At 42.0% G+C, this 17,226-nt stretch overlaps 1 protein-coding gene across 5 annotated transcripts in view; it reads right to left on the bottom strand.

Moving 5' to 3' along the window:
- The window catches only part of LOC146857170 (transcription elongation factor A protein 3-like), a 200,230-nt gene that overhangs the window by 49,347 nt on the left and 133,657 nt on the right, over window positions 1–17,226 (bottom strand). For all 5 annotated transcript variants that reach the window (XR_014979861.1, XR_014979862.1, XM_085647658.1 and 2 more), the window contains 5 exons: window positions 13,017–13,094; window positions 6,477–6,554; window positions 4,774–4,851; window positions 4,476–4,630; window positions 3,119–3,175 (listed from right to left, as the gene is read on the bottom strand). Coding sequence is in view for 3 of the 5 variants with exons in the window: in XM_085647658.1 (XP_085503784.1) it covers window positions 3,119–3,175; window positions 4,476–4,630; window positions 4,774–4,851; window positions 6,477–6,554; window positions 13,017–13,094 (446 nt within the window). In the remaining 2 variants the exon portion in view is untranslated. The remainder of the gene's footprint in view (window positions 1–3,118; window positions 3,176–4,475; window positions 4,631–4,773; window positions 4,852–6,476; window positions 6,555–13,016; window positions 13,095–17,226) is intronic.

Raw genomic sequence — 17,226 nt, 5'->3', positions numbered from 1 at the left:
CAATCCCTGATACAGGCCTATGTTATGGCACATACTCATGATCTCCTAGGACAAAAAATCAGCATTAGGGTTCCCGACAACAGCACAATTGGGCACCGAGAGCAGAGGTACACGTCTCTTACCATGCATACGACCTTTCCATCCCAACAGTTATGATATTCAATTCAGTATCTTTCAAAAGACTTGTACTTTTTAGGGAAAACCAAACTTCTTGAGAGAATAATGCACTCGGTTTCACTCCAAACATGTATTACATATTCATGCATAGTTTGCCAACGACTGATAAATGTTGAAACAGTTGTTTATGTCCGTGAGATCTGCTTGTCTTCTGTAGTCACTCATGCATACATTGCATGCACAGTTCTGCACTGTGTGTTTCTAGCTGAGTTGCAGGGGGAATCTAGTACAAATGAGGTAAGCACACACACACAGTTTAAAAGTAGTGGGGATTGAGAAGGATTTCATAATTCATTTGCCACACCTGCCTTTTCGTTTAATTAAAAAAATAAACCTTAATGTGCGGCAATACATTTGGAAAAGTGCTCTAAATTGTTCACAAATGGCAGTACAAGTAGTGGCTATAATAACCAAAAATGTGTTTATCTCTTACAAGAAGTGCCATCAAGAGACATTGGCAGTGACATAAATGGGCCAGGTGCTGCAAATGCAGAGCTAAAAAAAAAGGATATTAACACGGGTGCCTACAGTGCCCCTGTTTTTCTGTCCTTGACAGCCTGCTTTCAGCTACTTAAAAATAAAGAGGGTGACAGGCTTGCAAGTAGGGGTTGACTAACCACCCACCTGCATATTGCCACTTTAGCATTGGCTTCCTGCTGGTGTAAATCTCCTCTCCTGCCTGCTCTTGGCTTTTTCACTGTTGGTGTTCTCAGTCCCCTTTTCAGTAACTGAAAAGGTAAATGGTTTCTTAAAGCGGTGTTGTGCAGGATGCCTTCCGTACCAAATGCTGGTCATGTTAGAGGCACTTCTGCAGAGCTCTGATTTACAGCGTGGAAATCAGTGCTTAATTTGAGCCGGTGGTTTGAGATGCTTAGCACTGACACTTAATTGCCAACACCGGCACTTATGGCAGCTACCAAATTGTGGTGCTGTTTGTGTCATTTAAAGATAAGCAGAACAGCTGTTGTTTATTAATTCAATATACATTAAAAACCACTCATTCCTGCCACCCAAGCCATTCTGATAGCTTTGAGGGGCTCAAACTGCCTGAATTGTCACAGTAGCAGTGTGATGGTTGGTAGTTGTGTAAGTATTGTTATTGGCAGTGGCAATGTGTGGTGCAAGCTGCAGTGGCCTACTGATGAGGGCCCTGGCACTTATTGTTATACAAACTAAGCACTGGAAAAGGTGTCAGAGGGTCATCCAACATCTGCTCAAGGGTTACTTGTGTACTTCCAACCTTGAGGAAGTACCTGGATGACTTAAGTGGTGGTTAAGAGGAAAGATAAGGACAAGAAGGAGGATGTGGAAGACCAGGAAATCCATGAAGATTACGAGGAAGAGCCTGACCAGGTAAATCATGAGGAAAAGGACCACGATGAGGTAGAGGAAGGTCAGGCTGGCAGGATCTCTAAGAATACCAGGATGACAAGGATCACCAGAAGATCTAGGAGCACCAAGAGAATCAGGAGGCCCAAGACCACAAGGAGAAGCAAGGCACAGAAGAGGAGGGCACAAAACAAAAGGTGGATCAGGAAGACAAGAGGAGGAGGAGTAACAGGTGGAGTTGTAGGAGAGCCAGGACAACCAGGAGGATTAGAAACACCTGCCACGGGATCGCCAAGATGGCCGGCACCACAGCCACCAGAAAAATCAGGACCAAGATTCCTAGGAGGAAGAAGTGGAGGGAGAGGAGCAGTGCCAGAGCCAAGAGGAGGATAGCAGCAGGACGTGGCCCCAAGAAAATGAGTGAATCCTTTTGCTTCTGTGCCAGCGCCGTATTATAGTTGTGGGTGCAGAAGCAAAGATGCTGAGAGGGGTGCACTGACAGTGTGCCACCTAAAAAAAGTGATTTTCACTTTTATATATAACAAGGTATCTTTTATGCTTTTATGGCTTAGAGCCGAAATAAAGTTTTATTGATTGATATACATCATGGTAATCTTATTTAAAACAATCTTCGCATTATACAACTACTGTTGTTACTTCCTCTGACTTTCGTGCAACTTCTATAGATGTCCATATTTTTTAATATTTCTTTGCACAGTGCTGTAAACTTGTACTCACAAAATAATTTCTAGATTTGTGATCACCTTGTTTAGACATGATGGCAATGTTTTACACAATTAATTGCACAACTCAAATTAAAGAATACACTGATAAAATTGCAATTTTGAGTAGAATTAACGTTGGTATCTGTTTAATATATAGTGCCAACACGTCGCCTTCCTAACACCTCGAAGTTCTGGGTGGTACAGACTGAAACACAGACCAGTGATGGTTGTTCATCTATCATACAGAGATTTCCCAAGAGACTAGAAATCTTGGTATAAAGTTGAGACATTAGGTCCTCTTTTCCACTCTCGTCGAGGTGCCCCTGAAGTCAACTTGCCTTTTCTGTCTCACATTAATCGGAATCCTTAAATATGTACATGTCAATCTTGTTCTTTGGTCTTCCATACGCTCCTCATGCTCATGTATGTCCTAATCTTTGCGCTGTCACTTATTCTGTACCGTAAAGTCCTTCCTGTCTGTATAGTCTTAGCCTTTTTGTTTCACCAGTCCCAAAGAGCCCAAATGTGAATTCTCAATGCCGCCTTTTACACAGGATAATTGTCTCCCCAGCACACAAGATCCTTTATTGTGCCCATGTGATGTCCTTTTTCATTCTTTGACACTTTGTATTGTAACACTCATTATGCCCAGGATTGCCTCAGTTCCTCTACTCCACTCAGTCAATGCCCCTCAGCCTTTAGCTGTGCCAGTCAATCAGTCCTGAGCCTGTACAGTGTCCATCAATCTGGTCCCCAAGCCTCTTCAGCACTCACAAACTGAACCCCTCTGTCTGCATCACTGATCATCAGCCCATGCCCATCTGAAGGAGGCCCATCGGTTGACTTTTAAGTCCATGTCATGGTTCCTCATATTTACAAAAGGATATAGTCTTCAATCTCTGCAGCTTTCCGATCACAGTGGGTTCCAAACTGCTTATAATCATCTTCAACAGAAAAATTGAAAATACTGAGTACAGAGAACGGTTTTCTGAAGACATTCATGAAAGGGTCCGCCTCCCTCTACCTCGGTGGAGACCTTTCTTCCCTCAGATATTTTTCATGCATAGAATTCATGCCCATGGGAGCCCCCCACCCAACTGGAATTTCTTAGTGTGGTGTCAACCACGCCAAGATGTATGAATGATGATAAAGTGGTTCAGGTTGTATGACAGAACCAGGAATGGCTAAACCATGCATGCCCTAACAACAAGGTTGACACAACGAATGTGTCTTAACCATGCATTCCTTTACCTTGCAAGTCTTTACAACGGCTTGCTTTGGGGAAAGCGCTAGACTTTGGAACACTATAATATACTATTCCAACTTCAGTCTGCCCGACAGGAGGGGAAGAATTGGACTTTAAAGTCCAACGCTGCTATACCTAAGGCATATCGTTGTAACGACGTGTGGTGAAGGAATGTGTGGTTAAGGTGCATTTGTTGTTCCGACTGCGTTGCAAAGGCAACGCATGGTTAGGCCATCGTTGTTATTGCTGTTTCCCAGTGGCTCACCCAGTGAGTATAGTAGTGAAGTGTGCATGTAGGACCCCCCTTAGTGAATAAAGCCACAGTTGTGGAAATGTGTGAGACTATTGAATGAGTGTGGGGATGTTAAGTTTGTATGTGGCTGTGTGAAAATTGGCAATCAGTGACTGTCTCCCATTGATGTCTGACACAAGAGTTGAGGAAATTGGTGTGACCCATTTGTGTGCGCCAGTGTCATTCAGAGCAAGGTATCTTCCATTGATGTGTCTGGGACACGAGTGGGACAATGTGTGAGATTCTTGAATGCATTTGACCAGTGAACTGCTAAATTATTGAAACTCTGTTCAGTTGAACAGGGGCAATTATGCTGGAATATATAATGATCATTCATAATGTGCAAATTCTTTAAAAAGCATGATGCATTGACACTGGAATAACATAGTCATTCAAGATTATAAGGACAATGGTGCGAGATTGACTGATGTGTCACGGAATAGTATGGGACCTAAGATGTGAGGCTGAGAGCACCTTAAACAGGATGAAACCTGGAATATGATGCAGAATAAGATCCCACTGACAACTACGAGCCCAATGATAAGGAAATGACAGCTCACTGAAGACCTAGAGGCATTGATGTGCCAGTAAATTCGATCCCATTGAAGAGTGAGAGCAGGAGGAGTCAAATGAATGTCAAAAGACAAGTTACCACTGATCAACCCCTCTTTCCCCTTCTGGTGCCCTCTGACCCACACATGCTCACCTTCATACTTCAAAGCTGCAGCTATCATCTCCACACACTTGTCCCGAACAGAATCTCCTGTGTGATAGAGGGGGTTAAGGACACAGTTGGTCACTGGAGATGAGGGGCTGCTTGGTGTCTTGGGTGTTTCAGGTTTTGTTCTGTTGCTGATTGTCCTGAAATGAAGTGGAAAGAGACATGCTTTGTTTTGTGAATCTGAGCCTGTCCCACCGACACCACCTAGACAAAAAAAACAGGCCGATGCCGTAGAGCACAGCTTAATCCCACTCCGTATTCAATACAGATTGAGGCCCCATACCTTTCATCTTTGCTATCATGAGGTTTCTTCAGCGCGCTTGGAGGTGACGAGATTGAGAGAGAGCGGATGGATGGTCTTCTGGATTTTTGAGGGAAAAAGTGAGAATCAAGTTATTTTTGTTTTAACATCTTTTTAGAGAATCAAGTTTTTAAATGTGAATGACAATATATATGTGGCAGAGATTCAAGGATGCTAGATGAGAAGCTATGTGCACATTAGCCTAGAACCTTCTCCTGCTGTCATTGACTAAACTTTCCTGAGACTTAACCACACCCTATCTTTCAGTCAGCTACAACATTTATATGCAGTCTTGTCAGGAGTTAAAAAAAAAACGTATGCAGCCTTCTCCTGAATCTTCCCCTTCATCTCCTCAACAAAGGTCTCAACTTTGCCAAAGGTTTCAACTTTCCCACTCATACGATTGTTGAACTTTTCCAGCATTCCTGATACCGTTCACCCTCGACACCTCTTAGGCGTTGTGTGACACAACCCCTGCCCAAGAACACCATACTTTGCATTTAAGTTGGTCCACACAATTCCCCCTCCAACGCAATTGTTGTGCCCCCAATATTCCCCCACTGCCCTATTAATTCGCAAATCAATCATCACCTAGCTGTGTCAAAATATCCATTATCTACTACTAGATCCTCCTAGAAGGGGCATCTTCTTAATGGAAGTCTGATCAACAACTAACCTTCATGTATTCAAGAAAATTCAGCACCTCCGCCAACTCAGAGTATCTCTGAAAGACAGCATGCCCGGTGACAATCACTCCTGTACCCTAGGTCCAACTCTCTGCCACATCATGATGCAAGAGGCAGAAGACCATATGCTGGCCATTATGCGTTGGAGTCTGAGCTCTCAACTAGATTATTATTGGGAACTTTGTCCACTCGAAAAAGGATCCCAAGTTATTTTAGGAATGTGACAGGAAATTACGCGATTATACAATATGGATTCTGACTCAGGACAGAATTCGTCTTAAAATCGCATTACAATTGAGAAATAGTAGTCCACTTAAACATCTGGTTTGATATAAAGGCTCTCTCCACGTGAGACCTATGTATGGAGTAAGGTATAATTTACATGTATGTAATTAATACACCAAGGTGAGTGTCTGTGAGAAATAGACTTGGAAGATACTTATGTGTACACATTTTAAGAAATTGTAGTATTTAGCCTAAGCAAGTAAATGAGTGTAGAAAGAATACAAGTTATCTAAAACTTTTTTCTGCCGTAAAGTAAACGAATTTCATAAGTTAAGTAAAAAAAAAATTATTATCCTCACCACAAACAGACATTTTTCATGTAGTGCACAGAATACGCCTAAGTACGGTCAGAAAATATGCATAGGTGTGGTTATTTCATGAATACAGTACACTTATACCTGCTTCTTCCAACAGCCACTTTATGGCTCTCTAAGTAGGAATATGTTGTGAATTACCTAAACATGTGTATTTTACTATCAGAAGTAGACCTAATTTACAACTGATGTAAGTTACACATTGTTTGTACATCTGGCTCATTGTTAAAATCTCTGATTGATAAGAATGGTTCAGAAACCCAATGTCCCAAGGATATGTGTATGGGCTGGTTAACTCCCAGGATGAGACACAATAAATGCAGCAGTGTTAGAATTTGTGATAATGTGAATCCCTTGAACACATTGCATCCTCATTCTCCAAAGTAATTCCCTTGTCTACCTTTCTTCCCTTCCATCAGAGGAGTTCTTCCGTGAGTCCATTGGCGATGCTGTGGGATTGGAGCCAGCGGATTGTCTCCTGAAAGCCAAGGAAAGAAAGTAAGGTCAGTGCAAGAGTTTAGGTTTTGCAGTTTTTGTTGTTTAATGAATAGTTGAATGACAACTGATTGTGTCTGTCATTAGTCAGTAAATGTCTTAAAAATGTAATAGAGGACAATGTTTTTGGGAAAGAATAGAAGGGTCTAGAAACTAATGTCTTCTTCACTGCCTTCCCCAGTCCAACACTGGTAGCCTCAGTTTTGTCCCTTAATTAGGTCATCCAAGAACAGGATCATATTAATATTTTATTGGTACCTTTCTCTTTTTTTCATGCTCCATCAATCAATATCCTCTGCTAGTCATATGAACCTGGTAATCCTTCCCACACTTTTAAATAGCGATGCCTTTTTCTCTTTGCAATTGATTTGTAAAAAAATGGTTTATTAGTTGTGTTGAATTGGTATCCACCACAAGTAATAAAGTCACTATCCGGTCTGGTCCAGTAAAAGGTTTTAGTAATTTAAACCTGAGCTCAACCCTTGTTAAATATGGCACACAGCAAACAGGCTTAATTTAATCAAACCGTGTAAAGCATTTAGTTATAGCAAAACAGGTAACCAGTCCAAAACACAAAACGGTAAAAGTCCCACTCTAATTTAGAAAAATAGAGTAGCATTTTATGAAAAAATGGCACCAAAACCACAAAAAAGGAGAACTTGGGGATATGATTTTTTAAAGATTTAAGGGGAAATAGAGCTAAAAGATGTAAAGAAACAATGGTAGTCAATAGTCAGAGTAGACCGGGACCTAGGCACAATTTGAGGCCGACTGGGATGCAGCACGGATCTGATACACCAAGTAGATTGGTTCTGCTGGAGCCTGGAAGTAGAAAAGTTCAAACAAATTTCTAAGTCCCAATCTGAAAAGGGGCATTGCTGAAATTGTAGCTGAGGAACCGAAGGTCGGAAATGTGAATCTCACTGGTCCTGCTGAAGCTCTGGAGATTTGAGTTTTTGTTTTTTTAAAAAGGTTTTAAGTCCAAATGCAGAAAAGGACTGTTTTGTCAGAGGTGCAGAGATCTCCTCTTGGAACACACCTGAAACTCAATCTGATACCTTGGAACTGCTAGTTCCTCCGGGGCACTCCCTAACCAAAGCAAACAGTCCCAAAATGCCATGTGCCAGAGAAATGTCAAGATGGCCTGAGTCTTTAGCCACACTAAGCTTGGGCTCTGAAGTGGAGGGTAAGGGAATGGACTATGGAAATCACCAGTGTCTACCCACAACTACCACTTAAATTCAGTTTGAAGCAGGTCCTCTAACCTCAATAAACCAGGAGACAAACCGCTGATAAGACAAAAGCAGCGCCCCTCAGCACTAGACAGAGATACCAGAGAATTGTCTTGGAATCCTGTTTGCTCCCTCTCAAATGTGTCAAAGTGCTATGTGTGGCTCAAACAAGCTTGTCAAGCAGGATTTGGCATTGTGGTGCCAACAGAATGGCAGGTTCCACCCTTTTGTTGAGCTCAACATCCCAGCCAAATCAGGTCAGCCTGTCAATCACAGTGACCTATCGTGCATCTCCTAGGAGGAATTTCACACCTCATCCAGGCCAAATTTAAGATGGTAGTTGCTGGAGAGTTAAAGCAAATTAGCCTCTAGGAACTTCAAGTAAGGAAAATATAACTTTAAAGTTAGCTTTCCTTAATACCTATAAAATAAAATCTAACCAACATTGAATTGGATTTTTAATAACTATTGAAATACTTGTTCAATTATTTTTCTAGCCAGTCCCATTCACAAGATACAGTATTTTAATCTGTACTCTGATTTTCTATATAGGACAGATATGCCTGCCACAGTGAAAATAGCTTTTAGGACCTTGTTGCTGTAGGGAGTGGTAACATACATTTTTTACATGTCACACTTTTAAATACCAGGCACCCTACCTTGTGGCTGCAAGACCTACATAGGTGGGACTTACTAATATTTAAAACTGAGGCTTTTACCTACAAAAAGTCTAATTTAGTAGTTCCCAGTGCAGGCTTTACACTGCAGCAATCCGTCTACAATGGTTGACCTGAAACCATGTTTTCCTTTGTCACACTAGTGGATGGCACAATAAGTGCTGCTGTCAACAGGAGACATTTAACTTTCCATGCAACATGTGTAGTTTCTAAACCATATACTATATCCTTACAGGAGAGTTAAAAATGGCAATCTGGGATTAGCCAATTTTTATCTGTTTTAAGGGTCAGAGTACATACAGTAGGCACTGGAGAGCAATGCCCCAGGGTGCAGAGTCTAAAAACCAGCATTTTAAAATTCAGCAAAGAAAATGGGAGTGACTGCAAAATAGGGCATTTTCTCACACTACTTACTTAAAAATATCTCAACTGAGGAGCATGGTAACACTCATCATTTTACACACGATTATCATGCCTCAGTTCCCCACTGCCTCTCTTCTTAATTCTCTCTGGATTCCTTGGAATTCAACAGCTAGGGTGCTTTTGAGGAGTCTCTGCTTAACGTATTCTTAAACATTTCTTTGTAAAATTCACTGGTTAACTAATTTTGCCTAGTTCTTTTTCAAATGACTTTCCATCAAAATAAATACCATTTATAGTCATAGAGACCAAGGCCCTCTGCCTATATTTTGGACGTAAGAAAAGGCGTACACGTTCTGTGTAATATCTTCATGCTATGTATCTAAAATAAATTATATACAGTTAATCTTCATCAACCAGATTTACATAGCCAATAGTGAGTCAAAAATATGGTTTGGATAGGACATTTCTGGACCGACATAGCATGCCCTGCTGAATATACTAGTCTAGTGTCTTTACCAGCATTCTGTCTGCCATTTGCACGCTCGTTCCTTATTTCAGTGCATGGTGGGTTTTGTTCCCCTCCAAATTTTGGAATGTCAATTCTGGGTGAGACTTTAGTTGATTGCTTTTTCTCTCTCAGATTCACACTGATAGAGCCTAAAAATTTTCGTTTTTCATTCTTTTAATCTCAAATGTGTCTTTAAGAAAATATTTCCTTATTGTTAAGTTAAATATTTAATAGTGCTATTCCCATACCAGGACTGTTAGCGTAGAGTATCATAAACAAATGGTTAGTGTCAAAATAGTTAGTTTTTTCCTATTGTGTGTAAAAAATCATAATGAACATTATAAACTTTTTGAAGTAAGGTGGTGGGGGGTGCTTGAACAAATGTTCAGCATAGAACAATGTGTTCTTTCTCAGGGAAATACGTTAGTTGTCTGGAGATATTTAATACTCGAGAAACAAGAGAAGGAAATGACAGACCTCTGGTAGCCTTGACCACTTTGAAATACCATCAGAGGAAGACTTTACTAAATTAGCCCTCAGTGTGTCCTCAGGCTCCCTGCTGGATCCGCTACCCCATAAAATATGGAAAACTTTAGGAATAGAGCTCTTTCCGGTGCTCAGGCTGATCTGTAAGCAATCTCTAGAGAGTGGAATGGTGCTAGCATGCTGGAAAAAAGCGATAATCTCACCTCTCTTGAACAAATCTTCATGAGACCCAGCCTGTCCTAAGAAAAACAGGCCTATCTCACTGCTGCCCTATCCAGTGAAGATCCGAGCGACTGGTCAATAGAGCACTCTCCCAGTTTCTCAAAGCTGATGGGAAACTGGAGGATGTGCAATTTGGCTTTCGCCCAGGGCATGAGACAGAGACTGCCTTAGTGACCGTATTGGACGATCTTCGAATGCGGGCGGACAGGGGACAATCAACAATTTTGATTCTGTTGGACCTGTCCGCCGCATTTGATACGGTCAATCACGAGGTAATTTTGGCCAGGCTCACAGGAGCAGGTGTGGGAGTGTTAACACTGCAGTGGCTTCAATCCTACCTCTCGCATAGGGAACAGGCGGTTGCTCTTCCCCCGTACCAATCATAGTTCATGAATGTCCAGCATGGTGCGCCACAGGGGTCTGCTATCAGCCCTATCTTATTTAACATCTATACGAGGCCTCTGGTTGCTGTCATCAAATCACATAATATCAGTCTTGTGAACTATGCTGATGACACCCAACTGATTTTGTCGCTTGAAGGCCACCAGGAACTCTCACTGGATACATTTCATGACTGCTTGCAAGACACGGCATTATGGCTACCAAACAACTATTTGCAATTTAATGGGGAAAAGACGAGATCCTTTGTTGCTCAGCTGGGAAAGTTCCCCTTCCACTGCCTACTGGGTTTTGGCCACTACCGGTAACAACTCCACTGATCCCCGCTAAGGTGGTACGCAATCTAGGAGTCGGCTTTGATTGTAATTTGAGCCTAGAGTCCCAAGTAAACAAGATAGTTGGTGGTTGCTTTGCTTTGATGAGTGTCCTGAAGGATCCTTCCATTGCTCCCTAAACAGACCAGATCGCTGGCAGTAGGGAGTATTGTCCTAAGCCGACTGGATTACTGCAACGCATTGCTGCTGGAGTCTCCTAAACATCTGATAGGGAGACTCCAGAGAATCCAGTCGATGGCGGCCAAGTTGACTCTAATGAGACCACGCCAGTCATCGGCGTCCCAGGACCTGGCCAAGCTCCACTGGCTTCCAGTTATGCAGAGGGTACAGTTCAAGTCGATATGCATAGTCTTTAAGGCTCTGTATGGCATTGGGCCCAAGCCATTACAGAGCAGATTTGAATGGTATGGCCCCTCCCGTAACCTTCGTTCCTCCTCAGCTAAACTGGTGAGAGTATCCAGGTTTAGAAAAGTTAGGTCTGGAGGAAGAGCTTTTAGTATTGCAGCAGCTTCGGCTTGGAACAAACTCCCAGCCGAACTTAGACAGATAGAAAACCTGCTGCCGTTCAGAAAGAAGTTAAAGACTTGGCTCTTTCCTAGGGCGGAAGTATGTGGCCGTGACCTTCTTATCCTTTCTGACTCTGTGCTCTCCATTATACTCAAGGTTAGCTGATCTCACGTGTTCTAGTGCCAGGATACCCGTAGGGTCACAGTGCGCTCTATATAGGCTGAATTCAATACAATACAATACAGCAGTGACCAGGAGTATGGACCCTCCTCATTCCTTAGTTTGGAAAGGCTTATCATATCTAAGCCGTAAAACGGACCCTGCTTTACTGACCTTCTCCCAAAACAAAACAGACTTGACCTATGATGTCTCAGACCCAGGCAATTAGAATAGAAATAGGTGAGTCCGTTGTGATGTGGTCCAACTTGTGCAAGGCCAAAAAAGCTTAACCTGAAGCGCTCTAGAGTGTGGAACAAGAAGAGGCCTCTTTCCACAAATAAGAAGAAAAACAGGGTGCCACAAATCCTTTCTGCTACGCATTCAGAGCTTTGCTCTTGTCTGAAACTTTACAAACGTGCAAAGAGAGATCTGTTTAGGGTTGGCCTTTCACCCACAGGAGCAAGGGAACATGAAAAAGAAGTAAATCTGAATAATGAGTGGACAGACACAGAAAATAGTCCTAGGTCCCCAAAGACACCTACTTAATGCAACCAGAACCAACACGTACAAGCAATCCAAGCAAAAAGCAAATATATAGGTCTCACCTACCAGACAGCACAAGCTGTCTGGATGTAAAAAAACTATTGAGAACTTACAGTGGGTTTAGAGCTCATCTATTGATTACCATCAGTTGGTTTTATTGTCACTCGCATTAGCTTGCTTTTTACTCACTGCTTTTCCTTCCTCTTCTGTGTTTCTCCTTTCAATGGTACATAGCCTCTTTTCTTGTATTCTTCCACTGCTTGCTCTTCATTAAACTAAATTTTTTATTTTTGGCTAAGAATTCCATGAGAGTGCATGTGATTTCCAGCTGTCTCCATTCCCTACTTCTCTTCCTCCCCTCCGCCGCAATCAGTGTTGCTCTCTCTCTGTTGCTCCCTCTCACCCCTGTACTTCTCGAATATCCCCCTCCGTTCTGCGACTGCCTTAGTGTGATTCTCTTCTGCGAGTTGCTTTCTCACTCATGTGCTTCTCCCCTGAGTGCTGCACACTCCCTATTGCTTTCACCTCCCATCCTCCCACTCCCCGCTGTTGCTCCCTTCCACAGTAATGCTTCCGTTGCTGCCCCCTGCTGCTGCCTCAAACCTTTTTGCTCCCTGTTGTTGCCTCTGACTCTAAACCACTGAAAAAAAAATCTGTTTTTCGCGGAGGACCAAGCAGTGAATTGCTTCTGCCCCGTCTGCCTTCAAAGCACTTTTGTGCTACTTCTATATATATTTTTAATTGGCCAATCCATCTCAGATAAATAAATAAAAAAAATGGCGGCTGCATCATTTTGTAGGTATGCGTGTGTAATACAGCATGAGTGCACCTACAATATAATGTGCCTTTTATTTTTTTTAGATTTTTGCCATCCTCCAAAGCATTTTGCCAATGCTGTACAGCATGGCTAAAATGCATCTGTATAGCCAATAGGACCCGAAGACGAGATCTATTGGCTCTGCTCATGCCTGTTTGTGTTCTTCAGTTTCCCGTATCTACAGATTTGACCCTTACCGTTCATCTCTGTCCTCGGTTGAGTTCTTTCGAGAGACTGGGGGAGATGCTGCTGGGTTGGAGCTTGTAGATGGTCTCCTGAAGGTCAGGGAAGACAACATGAGAAAAAAGTCAACATATATTGTTTACCATTGAGTCTTTCTCAGAGGGGTGGATATACCCATGGTTGGAAAGCTAGACAACAGACTTGGGCAACTCTATGTCTATACCCAGTGAGTTAAAACATATGTGGGGCTGTTTATTGTCCCATGTGGAGAGGATGTTGCATGAAAGTTTGGGCCAGACTATTTTAGAGATGGAACTGACAGATTTTCATACGGTTGGTCAACTTCTTTACCATCATAGGCAGGCTAAAAATGATGGGAATAATCCCATTGATGTTTAAGTGATACCTTAAGCATCTCCATAACATTCATTGTTCTTGTATGGCATGGAAGCGGGCATCACGATTGCAAGATTTGTTAGAATTCAACCGGCTTACAGTCTAGTTTACCATACCCACACAACTGTTGTATTTTATTGTCTGTTTTCTAAAGTGGACAAGGGAAGAATACGTTAGGGAGATGGGCTCAGAGAAGACCGGGTACAATAAGAGAAGGAAGAGGAAGGGAGAGACTGTGGGAGGACTGCACAACAGAAGATGGCACATGAAACGCTGTTGGAGAAAGCAAAAGTTGAAAAAGAGTCAGAAAAGACTAGGGAAATAGAACTTGAGAGTCAAGTGATACAGAGAAAAAACAGGAGTTTGTACCTACCAATGATGAGTAGAAGTTGAGAGCAGAAGAAACGAGGATAGAGAATACAATGGAGAACGTATGTCTATGTTGCAGAGGGCCACTGTCCACTGCTATGGAGATACCCCCATGATGCCATTTTCTGATGCAGCGGGCCACCAAGCCAGTGACCAAACAATTTGGTAGCCAAGTTTTACAGCAATATGATTTTGATTTTTTTCATCGAGTAATTGTACCTAAGGCTGATAACATCAGCAACTCCACTGTGTGCCAAGTCAGCCTGTTCTTAATTGCCAATGAGATTGCATTCTGTTTTAAACTATGTCAAAATGTCCCTGACAGTTCTTGTCCTACAGAATGCTCTGGCCTTGATTTAGCAGAACTATGGCCAAATGTACTAATTTCTCATGCAGCGCACTGCAGCAGCCGCAAAGACTGCGCTGTGCTGCTTGAGAAGGAAAGAGCAGGAGAGCATCAAATTTGCTGAAATATGACACTCTCCTTCCCTCTCCCTAGCACCAGCGCTGAAATTAGCTGCCGTGTGCCACAGAGACACCTTTGCACTATAGTGCAATGGTTTCTCCATGAGTCAAGCATAGGTTTGTTACTGGAAGGATACCCTTCCAGTACAAAATACTATGCTTAGAATAATTTAAAAAAAAATCCAACTTTGTATGTGTGCTGTACGGTGCAGCACACATGTGAAGTCAGAAAATAAAGGAGAAATTAACTCTTTTCTCCTTCATTCGGCCTGGTTGAAGTAAGTGCTATTTTCTGACGCTAAACTCTGGCTACCTTATTTAGTAAATTGAGTTTAGCGTCAGAAACTTTGTGTGTTTGAATGGGAATGCCCATGCACCACCCATGGTGTGGCCCCTTAGTGCTAAGTAATGCAAAGGAGCACTATGTGCTGCATTGTGCTACTTTCATGTTCTTTCCTGTGCTAAATAAGTTTAGTGCTCGAAAGTAAATCAGACAAAAGGATTTTGCGCCGATTTGCATCACTTTGGTGATACAAATACAGTTAAAATCTTAGTAAATCTGCCCCTAGAGTTCAAATGTTTCCCTGTAAGCTTTAAACAGATCACATATGTGCAGATGGTCAAAGATCACAATACCTTGTATAAATGTATAAAGCAGTGGTTCCAGGCTGGTTCGATGTTTAAATTGCCATTTCAAAGTTTTAGCACTCAGAGGTATGTTTGACTATACATACAATTTTGAATATTCTCATTTTGCTTCAAGCATATGATCTACTCGCCCTCTAACTGCCACCAAATGTCCAAACTTCTTCCTTGAAATATCAAATAAAATACAAAATAAACCAGGAAAACCACCCAGTCTATCAAGTTTTATACCCAGTGACCTCTTCTACAAGCTCAACAATCTTAAATTCAATGTGATATGTGGTATCAGTAGGACTCTGATGACACCTACAAGTAGTTTTATCCACATACAAAGGATTTAAAAAATGTTCATGAGCACCAATCCCCTCTTACGTGCACCACTGAAGGTGACAATCAAATCACTCAGTGAGCGCTGAATGAACTTGAGTAATTTTCTTCTGAAACAACTCATTGCAATTGGAAACATCATCAATCAGTTCGGTCCATCAAGACTGCTTTTCAGGTATTACATAAAGTTCAGGCTAAATAGATTGTGGTTATTGTCATGGTAGACTAGAATGCCAGACACGAACTTAACAATAGAACCACACTTATTTTGAGGTGGGCCTTTTGGCTGCCAGATCAGCGGAGGCTATGGACTCCGTTCTTGTGATGAAGGACTACATGACAAATTTAGACATCCATGCCAGGCCCGTAAGGATCTCTTTGACTTCAGAGCTACTATTGTTACGAAGGGTGCTCTGAAAGCTAAAGAGTATGTTGATAGAGTACTTTGTTTGTTGCATTCACTTGATTACTTTTTGTTTTACAAGAACAAACTTCCACAGCACGAATTTGTTCTTAAAAAAACTAAATATGAAAGGCCCTGCGGTACACGGCATGCTCTCCTTCAGCACTACATTCTCTGCCATAGATCATCAAGCCTTACATGGCAGTCGTTGGTACACAATCTAGTGACCATCACCCTGTTGCTACGAATTTGCAGCCCGGTGGTACAGGGGCTGCCCAAATAAAGGTTTTCGATTGTGGAGCCAGCTGAGGCTCCATTACAAGAAACCCCGTGTTTTGCCCATCTCTAAACAGTGAGAATGAGGGTTTGGCAGGGCAGTTCACCCAATCTATCAAATTCTAAATGACCACCAGAATTTGAAATTCAAGGAAATATTACTCCGCTTTTAAGTAACTCTATCACCGATATGGTTACAGTTGATCTATGACAAATTCAAAAACAAATTGAGGATTTAGGTACCAATAAGTAAAATGTATCTCATGTGGCAATTGTTTCAATAATCCAGTCTGATTCCCATATATACTAAGTGATGTGTTGAGAACTTAATGTCACATTATATGCATCAAATAACACACATGCCCTTAGAAATATTAGGAATAAAAATATGCTGTAAATCTGAGGCACCTAAGGCAGAGAAAAGCCACTGTTTCAGGGGAAGTCCAATGAAGAGCATGATAAATTAAAGAAAATTCACCCACCCCTCCACAGTGTTGCTAGTCACATTAAACACAAATCTAAGAGAAACTGCGAACCTCAAAATGAGAATCGGCTAGATTGGATGAGGACCTCCAAGACAATAAGAAATTAAGTCAATTCCTTCTGACATGACAAGTGTCCCTAAGACTAGAGAAGATGGAAGATGTGATAATGGATTTAATCAATATGCCGGAATAGGGATTAGGTCTTTACCACCTACAATAAAGAATACAGAATTGGAAGACAAGAGCCGCGTACCAGAGAATGTACAGTGAGAGGACTCAATAGTAGTTCTGGAAAAGTGGCTGATGGACCTGTTGAACATCACGTTTTCTCCCCAACTTAAATTTACAGCATGTATTCATTAGGCCTGGGCGTGGAATTCCACTCCACTCATGGAGGTTGTGGAGTTTTTCCCACTTCGCAATCTGCGTAGCATGCAGAGTTTTAAAAAACTCAAGTTTTTTCTTCACTTGTGATCACCATCGTTAATTTGGAGAGCATGAACTTGGAAAATCCTACGCCAGAACACCTCCCGGCAAGATTTCTCAAAGCGGACGATCGTGGATGGCTGCTACAGCTCACGTTGAGAAACCTTCAGTTCGCAATGAAGAAGCTGCAGCTCAAGTAGAACATCTCCTCGAGTGGCAGAAAAAGCAGCGCCCTCTTGCACTAGCATAGTGCTATTCGTGCTGAATTTCCAGGATGGGACAAACACACAGCGCTAAAAATCAGAGTAAACAGCGCAACTTAACGCACTCCACCACTTGCAGAACTCTGCGTAGCGCTACAGAGTTTTTTGGTCACTACGCGGAACTTCACCCAGGCCTAGTATTCATCTTATCCTCTCAAATATGACACGT

The sequence above is a fragment of the Triturus cristatus genome, chromosome 3_2 (genome assembly GCF_964204655.1).
Source record: "Triturus cristatus chromosome 3_2, aTriCri1.1, whole genome shotgun sequence".
In the NCBI taxonomy this organism is placed as follows: Eukaryota; Metazoa; Chordata; class Amphibia; order Caudata; family Salamandridae; genus Triturus; species Triturus cristatus.
The sequence above is the reverse complement of the archived record's forward strand: the minus strand, read 5'-3'. Positions and strand labels throughout refer to the sequence as shown.